Below are 17378 nucleotides of genomic sequence, written 5' to 3'. Positions count from 1 at the left end.
AACAACAACCCCTCAAAATTCTTCAGGTAATTTTATATTTAACCCTAGAACACTATCGCTGGGTGATTTACACCCGAGAAAATACATTTACATGATTTCTCACTCCTGCAGCTGTTTGCGTGTCGAGGAGTCTGTGCCATCATCAGGGAAGTCTCAAATGTCCCAGGAATGGGTGGACCAAACACCAGCTTTCCAGAGTCATTATTTTGTTTTAGGAGTTTTATTTTTCATTTTGTTAGACATGGCACAGTTGAAAGTAAAAGAAGACCACTCTAATTTGTCATGTGTTGTCATATTTTGATATATTTGATTACTTTTCATTGGTTATATTATACCGGGTAAAAATCACCCGGCATTAGTGATCGTGTTACTATTTATAGCGATAGTGTTCTAGGGTTAAACGATAAAAATACAATTAAAAAATTGGCTCCCCCTCCTATATTGTGGTTTGGTCTTCTGCAGAGGCGTGTCTAGAAGGTGGGCATGGGTGGGCACCAGCCCACCCTCAAAATGTGATTCCCCCACCACCAAAGCAGCACCTTCAAACCAGAGGAATGTTAATCTTGTAGTTCCTGATACCACTGGATGAGAGCACAGATAGGACTAGTAGGAATGTAACTGAGTACATTTACTCAAGTACTTCACATAGATTTAATGTACTTGTACTACATTTAAATATTTCCATGTATTCTATACTTGGAATGCAATTATTCCACTTCATACGCCATTTGTTTTTAAAGCTTTCGTTACTTCTTATTTTGCAAATTAAAGAGATTCACACATCAGTAAATCAATAATTATAACCCCAAAACATCATTAGTACATTTACTTTAGGTACTTTACATATATTTGAACTATTAAGCTAGTTAAATGGGATTATAACTGTTACTTAGGTTAAATATCTAAATTCTTTTTTCCACTTTGCAAAACAACTATTCATCACAAGACTGTGTTTAAATTCTCATGCAGTTTCACTTTTCACACAATAAATCTGCAAAGGCAGGGCTGTATATGAGCTTTAAATGTTATAATTTATTCAATTTAATATTTCTAGATAAATGCCAATGTCAGTTGTTTTCTATGGCACATTTAAAAGCAACAAGGTTAAAAGTAAATGTGCTTTGCACAACAAGCAAGATAAAACCACAGTTCAGTAAAATAAACGTTGCAAAAGTGAACTTAAAAGAAAGCATATTTGAGACACTGTTCCTTGTGCTCACTAGTCAATAGAAGAACTTTTTTTACTTCACACCTGAGTCTTGTGCTTCAGTGCTGCCTCCCTGTATGGTATCAACACCCATGCTGCAGCGCAGTAACAATCCTGATGCTAATGGATTAATGAAATCAATTAAAATAATGACCTCATTAACCTTGCTGAAATTTTAACCAATTTTCAAGTGGTTCGGTTTAGTATTTGTTCCTGATTTCCCATGAGACCCCACGGCTGGCTCTGCATCCCAGCCCACTGCCACTCCATTTACAAAATCCTGGAAATGTCTAAGTGGGGGGCGGGGGACCATTAGGGACCGTAACATTTTATCTACATTTATTTTAACGATTACTGCTCTCAAATACTCAGCCATCATCCAGTGACCTGCGATAAAGTGCACATAAAGTAAAATTACCTTCAGAAAACAGACAAATATATGAAAATACATAAAAAAAATTCCAACAAATAACATTGGCTTGATTTTTTTTAATGATCTCGCCCACGCCGTGTCAAGTCCCATTGTCTGGTTTCAAATTAATATTTAGATTATTTATTTAGAACCTTCATTTAGAGGAAAATAATAATTCAGATAGCAATGGATCTGACAAAGTACGCTTAATGGAGCGATCCACAGAAACACAAATTACAGCCTTAAAAGGTTTAACTACTAACACACATTACTTACAGAGCGTACTGTACTTGCCTGTGTGCTTTCTGTTTTGCCTCACATCATATAAAATCAGATGTGCTTTGGATTCGGGAGATTATTGCTGAGCGAAATGTTGTTCAAACTCTTCTGCTGTAGTGCAGAGTGAGTGTTTGTAGAAACAGCTCCTATTTTGCATGGTCACATTAACCTGAAAGCGACCCTCCCTGCAGTTCACCTCCCGGCACAGTTTTTCCATTAACCCTTTTCTCAGAGCACAAACCTTTGCAGAGACACAGGAATCGTTTCAAGGTAACACAAATCAAAGTGATCAGCAGTCCTCCTCTGGCTGCAGACTGAGACTGGGATTTGTGCCTGCTATTCTTAGTCAAGACATAGTTACAGCAGCACATAACTGCTCCAAGAAAAAAATGTCTAGACTGTCATTTCGATCATCTCTCATCGCTTTGGGCGTGTTAAAGCCTGGGAAGACTGAAGGTGGTGAGATACCGTGTAAAAAAGATTAAAAAAACAAACAAACAAAAGGCGATCTACAACCTTCTGACAATTTATTGTGAACGCTTATTTCCATCATTGAAAGTTACAAATTATTAGCAGGTAGAGCTAAATCAAAATTTTTTAGTTATTATCTCAAAATTGAAACTTCAGTTTTAGTCGAATTTTTGAGTCTTTTTAGTGGCAGAAACAAGTTTCCACAATTTATGGCAAACATCCTGGCAGTTTTGATTGCATAGTATCATTATAATTAATAATAATACCTTCTTCAAAATGATGTCCGCCCACCCATCGCAGCTATAACAGTTTCAGCTCTTCTGGGAAGTCTTTCCACATGGTTTAGGAGTGTTTGTGGGAATTTTTAAACATTCTTCCAGAAGAACATTTGTGAGGTCAGACACTGATGTTGGACGAGAAGGCCTGGCTCTCAGTCTCCAATCTAATTCATCCCAAAGGTGTTTTTTGGGGCTGAGGTCAGGACTCTGTGCAAGTCAGTCAAGTTCTGTCAAAGCACACTCATTCATTCATGTCTTTATGGACCTTGTTTTGTGTACTGGCGCAAAGTCATGTTGGAACAGGAAGGGGACATCCCCAAACTGCTGCCAAGGTTGGGGACATTTAATTGTCCAAAATGTTGGACATGTTGATGTGCTGAAGCATTACGCGTTCCTGTGCGACTGAACCTTTGACTACTACTTCATGGCTCAGTTGCTGTCGTTCCCAATCGCTTCCACTTATAATACCACTAACAGCAGTGAGGAAATTTATTAACTGGACTGGTTGCACAGGCGACGTCCTATCACGGCTTGTAGAAGCAGTCTGCAGGCCTAGGTGTTCGATTTTAAACACCTGTGGTCATGGATTTAATTTGAACAATGATTTGGATGGGTGAATGAATACTTCTGGCAATACTGTGTATTCATTACATAAACTAGGGATCCCAGAAACTACAATAGTGGCTCTAACTAGCAGCAGGCATAAGCTATACTTTCTCATCTTTGTTAGTTTTTCTGGGAACTCCTTTGTATCTCCCAGCCAATTTTCCACCTCGCTTGCACAAACCTGGCTCCCTCCTCGCTCTAGTCTCGCCTGCTTACCCACAATTCTTAGAGAAGTGCTTCACAGATGTCACAGAACTGAAATAAGGGTAAACCTTAGCTTTCTGTTCAGCAGGTCCTCACTTACATTCCCCTAAAGATAAAACACGCTTTAAAACCTGCCTCCAATGAAGAAACGAGCATATTTCTGCAAATGTTAAACGACCCGTTTAAACCTCCCTGATCATGTAATCAGAAATGACATTTTCTCATCCTCTGAAAAGCTCAGGAGTGTGTTTATTTTTTTGTTTTGTTTTTCATTTTGTTTTGGGGTGACAACAGTGAACTCGTGTACATGTAACGGTTCACATGCGAGCCTTCCCTTACACGTGTAAAAAACACACACTCGGTGGTTCTCCTGCAGTCAGTGGGCAGTCCTGACTAAGTGGGTAACAATTCTCCAGTGCACACTGTTTTTCCACTCATCATCAATATCCTCCACTCCCTCCTCTCCATGCTTCATGTTTCCCTGCTGCATAATCCTTGAACATCTCCCCCATCTACCTCACTATAGCACTCCCCCTTGTGATCAATCATTCCCACCCTCTAGTCTCTGTTTATCCACCTCCCTCTCTGCTCCATCTCTCTCTCTCTCACACACACAGCTCTGGAGAGTAATAGATTACATGTAATGTGATTACAACCCAGGTACAGAAAAAAAGCTGACTTTTTCTTTTCTCTCTTTTTTCCCTTTTATTTTTTGAGTTGTTACTCACAGTTCAGTAACTGATTACATTTTCAAAGTAACCTGCCTATTTCGATCTCTCCCTCCCACCCTCCTCTGAATCGTGCTGCTCTTCAAGTGAGCGTGGGACTGTGATATCTTTTTATGATAAACGAGGGGGAGAAAAAAAAATGCAAATGCCTCCCACCGACGCAAAGCGAGATAAATCAAAATCGCAGCGCAGGAAGGAAGGAAGGAAAGGGAGGACGGAAGGCAACGGCCGACCGCTCTCCCCTGAAGCCTCTGAAGCCAGGCAACCATCCGTCATCACACATTTACACACAAGCACACGCACCTGCGAGCGCAGACGCTCGGCCACACACAAAGCAGTCCAAACACGACCAAACCTACGCAGAGGAGCGTGTCAAAAGATCTAACTAGAATGCTTCCAGAGTAACACCCTGCGATGTCTTTACAATAATGAGACGAGTCCCGCTTTGAATGCTATGGATGTGAGTGCAGACGCGTCGGGCCGGGCTTTCCTAATGCTATTTTCTAAATACCAGAGACAATATGAGCTCCACTGAATGAGACTCTACCCCCCCCAACCGCCCCCTACGCAAACTACTTTGTGTTGACAGTGCCTTTCACTGGAGCCCGAGCAGCCCACCATTTATCAGAAAAGGCTGTCTGTTTCCACAGACCTGCATCCTCTGGCACAGTGTCTATTGAATCACTGTTTTCTAATAGTACAGTTTGTTGGTTTTTTTGCTTTGTTTTACACATTTCTATCTCTCCTCGGTCCCTCGGTGCACTCACCATCGCCTCCTTTTTTAAATGTGATAAACCAATCAAGCATTCATATGAGAAAGGGTGGTGAGGATATTGTGCTCAGACTGTGATCCAGCACAGTCAGCTAAATTTGATCGAATCCTTCCCTCGGCGAAGCAAACTTACTTTGAGCTCCTCTGTGGCTCAAACTGAAAGATACTGAATGTCGTACAATCATGTTTAACTGTTTAGTTTTGCTTTGAGGTGTGAAGCGCTTTTGAAGATACATGTTAAGGAAGTGAAAGGATTGAACAGTCCTATCAGAGCGGGGCTGCCAGGGGGGAGGGGTGGGGAGGATCATCCACACCAATCAGATTATTGACAAAATGACCGCACTATAGAAGCAGAGGACCAGCAGTGCAGTACCAACTACAGCACTGAAAAGACTCACAGTTGAATGGATAACACTGATCATCTCACTAAAAGGAAATTTAGCCTTTATATGGATGTTTTGTGAGTTTTTGAGGCCCTCTTCTAATCAGGGTGTGTGGCTTTATCTCCACATGGGGGATCATCATGTATGAAATCACAGCCAATCAGTTCTCTGGAAAATAGCATCACCGTTCCTGGAAGATCCTTCAGACCTCTGTTTGTGGACAGTTGGAGGGTCTAAAGTTTTTTAATAGAGCGTGAAGTCTCTGTGTTTCAGTAACTGATACAGATTCTTAGACTCTTTCTTTTAAAACTGACTACAATTTTTCATCAATTTTATTGCTCTATAAGCATCAAGATATGATTCTGAAATGGGAAACGGATGTATACTTGTGGACTTTATATCAAATTCATGCCGCATTTTTTCTTTACTTGCTCAGAGAACATTAAACCCCTTTGGAGCAGCAGGTGATAAAGTTGTGATATTGAGAAGTCTGTTAACCCACGCAGACGGGCTCTCCTTCGTGTCTTTAAATAGATTAAACTTTGTGAATATTGTCACTCTTTACTTACTTTTAATCCTAAACTACCGTACAGAGTTTGTCCTCTATCTCTCTCTCACACACACACACATGGCTGATTTGTCTGTAGCAGCTGTGTCACTTTCAGCCCATATTGTGTGTGTAACCTCTTCATATGTTTTTTTGTAATATTGTAGTTTTATCTTCCTTCGTAAAAATCCTCCACTCTGCTGCCTGCACTGTTATCCATGATTATGATCAGCAGGATGCTGCCAACACCAACCCGTTCCTGTGAACACACTTGTAGCTAGATTGATAAAGCCTGGTTTAACTCATTGAGCTGATAACGACCTTCGTGTGATTGCTTATCCTGATCGCCAGTGTAAGAATAAGTGAATCCAGATAATAGAAAAAAATGGCACAGGTCTAGCAGACTAGGAATGGATGATCTGATATCGTCGTTTTGGTGTTGTTCCTGGAACAACATTTACTATTTCGTTCCAGGATCAACATTGCAAGTGACCAATCACATTGTTGTGACATTATTCTTTGGCGCGCCAAGCCATTCGTGCATTTATGAAATTCCAATGTTGCAAGGACAATATCAATTCTGCTTACTGTTTATTAAAGGGTCAGGGTCAAGGTCCGTTGATCGGCGGACAGAGGCGGTTTCTCGCAGCTTAAGTACAGTTTTTTGTTTTACGGCAGTTTTTCCCGAAGTCGCAAAAGTATGATGTCACAACATTCTGATTGGTCACTTGCAATGTTGATCCTGGAACAACATTTACTATGTTGATCTGGGAACAACACCAACATGACGATATCAGATCGTGCGACTAGGAATACCCCACCATGGTAAGAGCAAGTCCAGCAGGACAATGCTCACGTCTTCAGCTCGAACTATGAGAACTGACTTCACCTCAAATTCTCTACAACAACATTCAATCTGTGCAATGAGCTCAAAACAATTCGGATCCACAGAGGCCACTCAAAGCAACCATCAGGACACCACAAAACACCCTCAGGAGGAAACTGAACTAAAAAATACTTCATGTTGAATTCCAGTTATTTTAATTTGTGTAACAAAGTAAAAACTAAATGTTCCTCAATGGAATAAGATTCTGCTAATAAACCTGCTCCAGCTCCAGCTTAGAGAAATTTCAAAAACACAGATCAAACTATGTTTTAAATGCACCGTGTTTCATATCAGAGTGTATTTAATAATAATAATAATTTCCCCCAGGGATCAATAAAGTATTCTGATTCTGATTCTGATTCTGATTTGCATGTTAATTATGTTTGCATTTGCTTACCCTTCTCGTTCTCTGGCACCAGGGTTTCAATGGGAGGCTCCAGCTCTCCGCTGTCCAGCAGGCAACACTTTGCCTGGGACAGAAAGAGGCGCAGACCCTGCAGAAGCTGCACGGAGGTCACGCGTGATGAGGACGATGCCGAAGGCGAAGACGTCAGGGATTTGAGCACCTCTCTCTGCTCTAGGAGGAAGTCCTGAATGATACCCCCGAAGATTGAGCGCCTGTCTCTGGACAGCTCTTCCACCAGCCGGGTGAGCCGCTTGTCTGGTGCAAAGAAGCACACAAATGCCTCGCTCATGCGGTGCAGCCCGCCGCGACCTCGAGAGCGCAAGAGTGGCGGGCGATGGTAGGCGTGCATTTGGGTTTGGGACATGCTTTCAGGTTCCGTGTCTGAGTCATGGTCCTCATCCATACTGCTGAAGGAACTGCTGCTGTCGAGCTCAGCCAAAGATGGAGCCGGGCGGCGCTCCATGGCCAGAAGTGCCACCTCGATGCCTGGCTCCTCAGCTGGGCCAGACGGCTGGGGCTTCGGAGGCTCCTCCACCTTGGGAGATGTCTTGAAGAGAGGAGAAGTTATTGCATGATGTGAAAAGCGACATATTTACTATAAATCAAGACAGAAAGGAGGTGTGCTCACATATCCGTATCAGTATAAGCATGCTTTGACGTGCAAATAAAGATCCTGACTCTTATTACTTGTGGCACATAGACAGACATCAGGTCATCCTCCTCAGCAGATCCAGGTGAAACAGCAGGAGTTCTCCTCAGGACGCCTGCACCGGCGTGAACTCTCCTCTGTGGGTTGTCGTTGGTCTTGTTCAGCCTTTCTGACCCACCAGGTTGCTCAACTGAAAGGGGAGGTGAGTAGGAACCAACCCCCTCGAGGGACAGATTCATGGAGGACTCAGAGAGCCGGAGCCGCATGCTGCGCTTGAAGCGGTGCCGTTTATTGGAGGCACTGTGGTTTGTGAGCTGTTGCTGCTGTAAAAAGGGAGGAAATGGATTCAAGGGTAGATTGATGAACTGTTTATTTTTCTATAAGTGATTATCTATAAGAGTAAAGTGCAGGGTGTAGTTATTTATCAGTTGCAGGGACGTTTCGATTTAGAGCACTTGTAGAGGCCAGAAAAGCACCAACGGGTGTCCTTGAAAGGTCTCAGAGAAAGCTTCTAAGCAACTAACCTTGCAAACCTCCAGCTGCAGAAAGAGCGGGTTAATGAAGCACAGTTTGCCTTGTGTGCCCCTTGACAGCAGGGGACATCGGTCCTGGACCCCAGTCTGGGCCTGACTGGTGGATGCAACTGGCTCCATCGGTCCATTTTGGATGTCTGAAGCACTCGGTGAACTCCAGAAGTCTAATTGAAAAACCAGGAGAGGGGAGATAACTTAAATATTTGAGTAAGTCTTTATTGTACTTTATTTTACAAGTGTTTAAACAGCGTTCCCATTTTTTAATGTTTCACCTGCTTGAAAACTAAAACAATACACAGCACAACACACAACATTAACCTGTGTTTTTTTACTGCAAGCTGATCCAGAAGCAGACTGATTTTGGAGAAGCATGATGAGAAAGAGTCTGGTTATCACTTTTCGCAATGAAGTCACACCCCACTGCACTACAGAAGCATGCCGCGCATTTAAAAATAGACGCAAGCTGGCAGCCACCACTTTAGTCAGCTATTACTTTACTCTCTCATTCTCTCAAACTTTGGTTTTCTGTCAGCGATCTCGTCCTGAACACATCTTTAAAGTCCTTAAATCTCATTTAGGTTCAGTGTTAAAGGGGGAAAAAACCCTCAACAGCCCCACCCCCACCTCTGGTTAGTGAATTATGAGAGAGTAGGACAAATAGGAAATACCTTATGGTAGCAGCTCTGTTGGGCTGAAGTATTTAGGCAATTTAGACAATTAGACAGGCTGACCCAAAAATGCTGATCTACGTTAAGTAACACTTATTATTTGGAGCAAGCGAATGTACCTGCTGCTGCAGTTTATTTTTTAAAGAGGCCACCAGTGACCGACCTTGTCCCATGTGTGAGATGGCCTCCAGCTGCCTGTGTGTTGACGCTCTAACGATGGCATCAGGTAGCTGCAGAGGCAAAGGCAACACATCCCTGCAGATCAAAGAAAAAGAAAAGTTCAAGTTTGAAGATATGTGAGATCAGAAAGTTAAAACTAGATACAGTCAATTTTACTACATGCAAGGAAGTCTGTGGACAGCTAAAAATTACGGGAATAAAACTGGTTTTAAAAACCAGTGGGCATCAAGATGCAGAAGAAGATTTAGGACCCAGCGTGCAAAGACTTTGCTCCCATTTAGGTGCAAAGGCATTAGGGGAGATCTGCCACTTCTGTTAAGAAATAAGATTTGGGCATTCGGCCATCCATAGTGAAGTGAGGACTCTGCATAGGCCAGTGAGGTTGAATGTTAGCAAGAAGAATGATTGAGATTTATTATCAGTTATAATATTATTACCTGCTGATACAGTAGAAGGCCACCAGTCGACACAAGTCAGGGAAGCTGAGTGCTGAGCTCTCCAAGGCGAACGCTGGTTATACACAGACAGAGTTTGATTGACAGCTAATGGGAGCAGTGGGACACTTGTTCAGCTTTAACAGGAAATGTGCCAGTTGCAAAAAAAAATCTGGAGGACCCATCCTCTCCGGTCCACATCACTTCACCGAGAGAGTGTCTGAGCTGCACTGCGCCACAAACGCTGACTGGGTTGTCAACTCTCACACTTTTGACATGAGACACCTGTTTTCAGTCTGTCTCACACTCTCATGCTGTCAAAACAAATCTCGCTCCAATTAAGAGGAAGCCACGAAAAGAAGCCTTTATGAAAAGTAATCCATGTTAAACAGGCTTTCTCTCGACAGTCTGAACACCAACATCACAGAAAGCACCAGACTGCAGTTTAGTTCGTTTAGTTAGTGGATGCACACTTCGCCAAACTTCACCAACATCACAGATCGACTTTCGTGGATGTTGAGTTTTGCCTCGTTTACTCGACTCTACATTTTTCATCTATTACACATTGAAATTCCTACAAGAGAGCAGAAAATCACTGTGATGAGTTTGTAGCAGGTTTGACCTTCACCAGTAATACATGTAATCCATTTCTGACAAGCCTTTAACAGAAACTAAAGTTTACTTTGTTTTATTGATTTATTTGATTATTGGATTTATTTAATGAACTTTTCTCTGAGTTTATTGAATATCTGCTGCATTCAACAGCAGCATGATCCATTCGAGCATCTCAGAGAGCAGTGCAGCCATCCTCTGTAAAGCCATTTGTTTTGCTCTTTTTAACAGATTGATGTGTAAAGTAAAAAGTTTTCTCGTTTATTGCTTTTTGAAGTTTGAAGTTTTTGAAGTAGCAATGATTTGTATCATTGTACCACCTTTCTGCTCTATTACGGGTCCCTACTTCAATTTTTTTTTAGCTCCATCTCACCCTAACCCAATATTCTGTCACACCAACTTCAAACATGTCCTTCTTCACTACAGCCATGAACCTCCTCTGAGGTCTTCCTCTTTTCCTCCTGTCCAGCAGCTCTATATTCAACATTGTACACTATCCTTCTTCAGCACACATCCAAACCGTCTCGTGCTTGTCTATCTTAACATTTTCAACTCTGCTTCCTGTGCTTTTGTCAGTGCCACTGTCTCCAAACCATACATCTTGTTGTAAACCTTCCCTCTTACTCTTGCTGCTATCCTTCTGTCACAAATCACCAAGACACTCGTCTCCCTCCACCCCTCCCTTCACTCTCCTATTGCTTTTTCTGTTGCTTTGGGTATATTTAAACTCCTCCATCTTTACGTCCTCTGCTCCTTGCATGTTCACGTTTCCACCTGTCTCCCTCTGTATTCTCTCTTGTTTTTTAGTCTTTCATTCCCCTTCTTTCCAGTGCATACCTCCACCTGCCCCAGGCCCTCACAACAGATCATTATGTTTTATAAAAAGGCTAATTTTGAATATTACATGTGATATGATGAAATAATTATCAGTTAATTTCGTTTGTGCACATCTAAAAAGACGTAAAAACAAGCCTGACATGGTCTTTTTTTAGAGGTACAAAGATGACAACTTAGTGGCTGTGTAGGTAATTTCTAAAAAATAAGAGTCCAACCCTGCTGTACTCCAACACAAGCCCTCTCCCCCACATCCCCTCGCCCCTGATCTCACTCAGCCTGACTCTTGGCAGCTGTGGATGTGTTGAGTGTTATGTGTATTGCTTCAACTGCAGTTGGCTGATAATTTAGCTTGTTTTATACTCACTGGAGTCCTCCTCACAGATGAAGCACTCCTTAACAGAGGAGGCACTTCTGTCCGCTGTCACCCTCAAACACAGCACCTTCCTCTGGGTAGAGCTGCATTTGCGCACTAGAAATGTCTGTAAGCACAAAAAAAAATCACCGAAAATAAGAACAGAACATTTTTTTTAGTTTTCTCAGGTCTAGGAGCTGATGTCCACTTCATGATTAAGGTTAATTTTCATGGTTTTCAATCAAACACATTTCATTTTAATTAGTGGAGAATTGCAGTTGGCATGAATAGGTTGATTGGTGGTACTTAGATGATGATGTTAATTAGATGAGGACATTTAGACCACCCTCAGTAAATATGAAGCTAAAGCAGGGAGAGCCAGGAATCATATCCACGTAAGATTTTACAAAATCCTGCTTTTTTAGTTACATATGTAACCATCCAGTTCATTGGTATGCACAAAAGATTATTCATTATTGTTTTACCTGATTAAATAGTATGAGTAATATGATTGATAGTTCCTCACCCCGACAGGTTCTCTGAGCAGGATGTAGAGGGCAGCTTCTTGGTTGAGTGACAGCTGCAGCCACACAGGATGTGTGAGCAGCAAACGATCCAGGACGCTGAAGGCCCGCTGAGAGCCTCGCTGGGAACTGCCCACCTCCTGCATCTGCAAGACAGATGCAACCAGAGAAAAAAACAAATCAGACAAGCTGTTCCTGTCAAATATTTCAAATTTCAAACTTCAAATCATGATTTTTTTTTTAAGGACAGAAGTTTAAAGAAGCAGATTGTGATACAGCAGCACAGTACCAAGGAGGTTAGCACTGTTTCCACACAGCGGGGATGTCCTGGGATCAAATTCATCATGTGGCCAGATCCTTTCTGTGTGGAGGTAGTAGTTAGGGTGGTTAGGTTAATTAATTAATTAATTAACAAATTGTTCATAAATAATCTGTCTTTCACAGTCCAGTGACAGACTGGAAACCTGTCCAGTGTATACCTCTTCTAGACAGGCTAGACTCCAACCCCTGTGACCCTGATAAAGGTAGGAGGATGGATGTATGTGTTTACTCTCTGCCCCCGTAAAAAGTGATTAGGTTTCATATTTTAATTGCTGTTGTTAGCATTTTGTACCAAGGGAAAAGCTTTGAAATGTCTTTACTTTAGTTTTATTAAATAGTCATGAACCATTTTAGGCTCTATTAAGAAAAGTAAACACATGTTAGACTACTACTGATAATAATGATAACAATAATCTATTTGCTTATGAAGTCCCACAACATCAAGAATCAACCAAATTTGGCACACAGGCACATCTTAGGCCACCAAGTTTTTATCCATATCAGATATTATGATATCATCATGTTGCCTAGCAACAGGCAAAATGACCTATTAGTGGCATTTAAGGATCTAGTACGTTTTAGAAAGGTTTGATATCACGTTAATTACACAGCATTAATGTAATATTTATACCCACAACAGTTGAATTACACATAATATATTATGATGTCACTACACTGCCTGGCAACAAACGAATAAATGACCAGTTTTTAGCTTTTATGTACCTAACATGTTTTTAATGAGGTGTGGTATCGTTTTTATTCCACAACAAAAACATCTCACATATGTCCACAAAAACTGAATTGTTCATGATGAATTATAAACAGCATCATGTTACCTAGCAACCACCTACCAATGGGCTAAAACAACCTATTGTTAGCATTTATGCACCTACCACACCTTATAAAAGCATTTTATCATTCCAGTTTCATGAACAGGCCAAACAATACTGTCGCATGGGCATACAATAACAATAATAATAACAAGTTATTCACATGGTGTGGCCCTTCCCCACCAAAAGCTAGCATGACTCAAGAATCATCTGTGTGGTCCAGCTGCTAGCTTAGCATTAAGCTAGGCTCCAACACTGCTGATGGGACACTTTTAATGTAACACCAGACAAACTATAACACTTCACTTGAGTAGAACAGACTAAGTTGTTAATTATAGTTCAGAAGAATATATTATGAATATATAAAATAGTGTTAAATGTCAATAACTGCATGGTGTTAGAGTGGTGTTAGCTTTTATACCCAAGTCCTCCAAAACCTAATCAGTGTCAGTATGTTTACACTGTTGTCAGTTGTACTTCCTGTCTAATGGTTTGCCCTCATTAGTGTGACCTGTGTTTAGTCTGCAACACCTGTTTCCAATTAGTCATCAGCTTCCGTGGAGTATATAAGCCTCTAGCTGTTTGCTTGCCACCTGTTAGATTATTAATGATTTCTGTTGAAATATGGCTTGACTTTTGCCTGCCCCTCATTTGGATTGTTTGTCGCACAAACTGATTTCCTGTGTATGACCATCGTGTGTTTTCTGGATTGAAGACTTTTATTTCGCCCCAACCCCTCCGCCAGCCCCCTCGCAAGAGTTGTATTAGATTTGTCAGAAAGCCCACATAAAGTCTCAGCAAAGTGTTATTTATGTCGTGCTGTGTGTGTGATTTATGCAGAGTGCATACATTTTTATTTTTTGCATATTTTATAGTGTGCTGTAAAGCTGTACTTGCTTGAGATAGATAGAATTATTAAACAAGAGAAAGTCAAGAGATTGAAGTGGTGAGCCAATTTTTTTCTTGATAAATTATTCATGGTCTCAATTAGAACATATTAGCAATCCATTCCTGAGCTTTGTGGAAGAAACACCACCAGTTTCCTGCCATGTTTTTTTTTTAAACTCAATGGCCCTAGCGATGACACTGCAGCTCCTTTAGGCCCGCACCACACTCTGACTTTTACCTGCTGCCTGCCTGTGAGCGGCTTTAACCATCCTCATCCTTTACCAAACTTCACAAATCCTGAACATTTAAAGCAGCTTTACATCCTTCTGTTCCTTCTATAATCTGCCAAAGTCTGCTGTGTTTCACATGCTGCACACCTCTCCTCCTTCTGTCACCACTATAGCAGCATTCCTAAAGAATTTATTGCACTTACACTTTCTAAACAGATTCACCTTTACGTGGACGTGAAGTGAAACTAATTCACTGTTTTTTGGGATTTTTTTGTGTTTGCTTATTTTTGGCTCTTTAATGTAAGCTTTCAGTCACAGTGTTACTTTCTCTGTAAGACTGGCTTGCTGCTGGATGTCACACTGTGTGGGCTGCCGGCGAACGCTTGCAAGCGTAGCAGCAGATGGTTGCTATGGCAACCTGGGCCTACACATCCTACCAGGCATTCCCACTCAGTGAAACACCCTTTCTCTAACAAGTTGGAGATGCGTACACACACACACACACACACACACACACACACACACACACACACACACACACACACACACACACACACACACACACTGTTGGCTGACGGGTGACAGGTTTTTCCGGGGTGCAGAGGTGTTTTATTTCTAGGACGTACTTCTTTCCTTTATTGTTAAGGAAAGTGAAGAAATGATGTTGTTAATGATCATTATACTTCCAGTTCCTCCTTTTCCTTACATCAGACCGCCGAAGCACAGCTCACACACGATCTGTTTCAACGATATTAGTAAAAGCATTATGAATATTGTTTTCCTTTCAGTATCACATTTGAAATTTTCACATTTTTCATCACCTCCTGTCACCTATTACATAACCCTCCCCTCCTCCAGGAGAAACAAGTTCCCAGTCTGCACCCTGCAGGACCATTAACTGTAGATAGCACAGGAAAGGTTAGGAAACAAGTGCAGCACATATCAGTCACATTAGGGTCTGTGTTTTATGATAATAGCCACCTATATAAGATGCTTTCTCTATGTAAGAGGACAGTTTTAAGTGTGTTGTTGTTCTTCTTTAGCCTTTTAAACCCAGAATGCTAGTTTTCCAACACCTGTTAGTATTACTTAGTTGAGTTGTTATTGTAAGGTTACAAATTTAATTTAAATAAAGAAAGCCACTTGTTGCAGAGGTCAGATCCAAGAGTTGAGCTGCTGACCATAAAATCAAAGAAAACATGCTTTATTATCTCAACTATCTTAAAAATACAGACTTCTTTCATTCTGTGTGGGTAATTTTAAAAGACCTTTCCACATATATTGCGTCCATGTGTCTTTAAAAGTGGTGCGCTTTAATCAAAAATCTTTTTCACCATGTTTCATGTTTGTTAATGTTAAAAAAAACGGCTTACCAAATATTTGATGTGGCAGCAGCACCTCAGCTGTCCTGTCTCATAAAGAAGATGGTGGGAATGCAACAGATTAAAGTACTGCATTTAAGTACTAAAAGTCTTGACTCTTTTTTACTTTTTAAATGATCATTTACTGGTCATTTTAAATGTAGATACCAGTAAGAAAATTAAAGCCGAGTGCCTTAAAGCTCGTGAGTCGTGGAAAACATCAGCCAAAATCCCCAATAGACTCAATGAGGCCCAACATCGATGGCTAAGACGGATCTTGCAGGTCTCTTACCAAGACCATGTCACGAATTAAGACGTCCACCACTGGACTGCCACACGTCCCCTCTGTGACATTGTGACTGAGCAATGTATGCACTTTGGAGGTCACATTTTACGCCAACTCCCGCGCTAACTGCCCAAGACTGCCCAAGCAAACCAGACCGCCCCCGTACAACATGGCGAAGGACTTTCGTTGATGATTTACACACCTAAGACATAGCATGGGGTGAGGCCGAAGGAGCTGTAGCTGATCGATTACGCTGGCGGAGATCTGCCACCCAATACGGCGAACAGCGCAGGAGGGTAAAAAGCCTTAAACTTGGATTCCTCTTATTTGTTAAAGGAGGCCAAAATACCTGTGACTACAAACAGTTCTGGCTCCATAGAAGTGAAAACCGACCTCAGACCTGACTGCTTTAAGCACTTCCCTGATGACTTAATGCTCTTAATTGCTTATTTGGGTCTTATAGAATAATATACATGAAATCAATTTTGGAAAATTTGGCCACAAGTTTCAGAAAGGAGGATTATCCAGGATGTCCTCATACATATGGTTTCACAGTAGGATCCGCCCCTCATTTATCACATCCAAAATACCAATATAGGGATGGCAACATCAGCTTGAATCAGACAAAACACAATAAATAGTAATAACATTGTCTTTTGCAACCAGAGGTGTTGCCCCTTGTGGGTGTTGGGAAAATGCAGGTGTAAGTACCTCCACTGTTTACTTTACTCCTCAAACCCCTGGTCTATGTCCTTCTGCAGTCTATGCCCTATAACATAGCCTGATCTTAAGGTTTGAGCTAGCTTCCCATCATTAGCCAAAGCTGAAGTTAATAAAATCTGCTATTTCTTGATATTCCCTGTTTCATCGAGCCGTGGTCGGCCATCGGCCATGGCTAAATGTCCACTGTCATAAATTTCAAACCTAATTTCAATCAAGAAAATCCCTTTTTGTTGGCTTGAAATACAAAGACTGCTTTTGTTTACTTCGAGTAGCTATTGTTTCAGAAAATACTGAATTGTGAAGCTGCAAATCTGCCACTGTTATCCTGGCAAGCCTGACGACAGGCAGTTTTAAATGAATAAAACAAAGGATGAATCTTTATCCTTCAAAAAAATAAAAAAAACTCAGACACACTTTACATGTGCGTCACAAGTCAACAAGCAGCATCACTGTAAAAGTACAAGTCATATATCAAGCTGCTTAATGAATAATTACAATTTAAAATACGTGTTTTGTGTGTATATGTGCGTGTTTTTACGACTCTGAGTGGGCTTGGAGAGTCACATCATTGTGTATCTGGAGTCAACCACAGTCCGATGACCCGAACACACACACACACACACACACACACACACACACACACACACAAGACAAGCAGAGAGAGAATGAGAGAGCAAGACACAAATGTTTTGCTAGCCATCTCCAGGTCCACCTTACATAAAATGCAGTGCTGCCCACACACACACACACACACACACACACACACACAGA

At 41.4% G+C, this 17378-nt stretch overlaps 1 protein-coding gene across 3 annotated transcripts in view; it reads right to left on the bottom strand.

Moving 5' to 3' along the window:
• The window catches only part of rin1b (Ras and Rab interactor 1b), a 43330-nt gene that overhangs the window by 10189 nt on the left and 15763 nt on the right, over positions 1–17378 (bottom strand). The window contains exons 1-8 of one of the 3 annotated variants that reach the window (XM_085450973.1): positions 12258–12314; positions 11971–12114; positions 11457–11571; positions 9647–9719; positions 9193–9284; positions 8353–8525; positions 7867–8148; positions 7171–7726 (exon numbers count right to left, since the gene is read on the bottom strand). In XM_085450973.1, the coding sequence (XP_085307099.1) occupies positions 7171–7726; positions 7867–8148; positions 8353–8525; positions 9193–9284; positions 9647–9719; positions 11457–11571; positions 11971–12114; positions 12258–12314 (1492 nt within the window). Of the gene's footprint in view, positions 1–7170; positions 7727–7866; positions 8152–8352; positions 8526–9192; positions 9285–9646; positions 9720–11456; positions 11572–11970; positions 12115–12257; positions 12315–17378 lie in introns of those variants that run through there. The other 2 variants (XM_085450972.1, XM_085450974.1) reach the window with 2 other exon arrangements.

Source organism: Copadichromis virginalis, linkage group LG3 (assembly GCF_057382275.1).
Source record: "Copadichromis virginalis isolate Kocher_CV1m ecotype Utaka linkage group LG3, C_Virginalis_male_GT1.1, whole genome shotgun sequence".
Lineage (NCBI taxonomy): Eukaryota > Metazoa > Chordata > Actinopteri > Cichliformes > Cichlidae > Copadichromis > Copadichromis virginalis.
The sequence above is the reverse complement of the archived record's forward strand: the minus strand, read 5'-3'. Positions and strand labels throughout refer to the sequence as shown.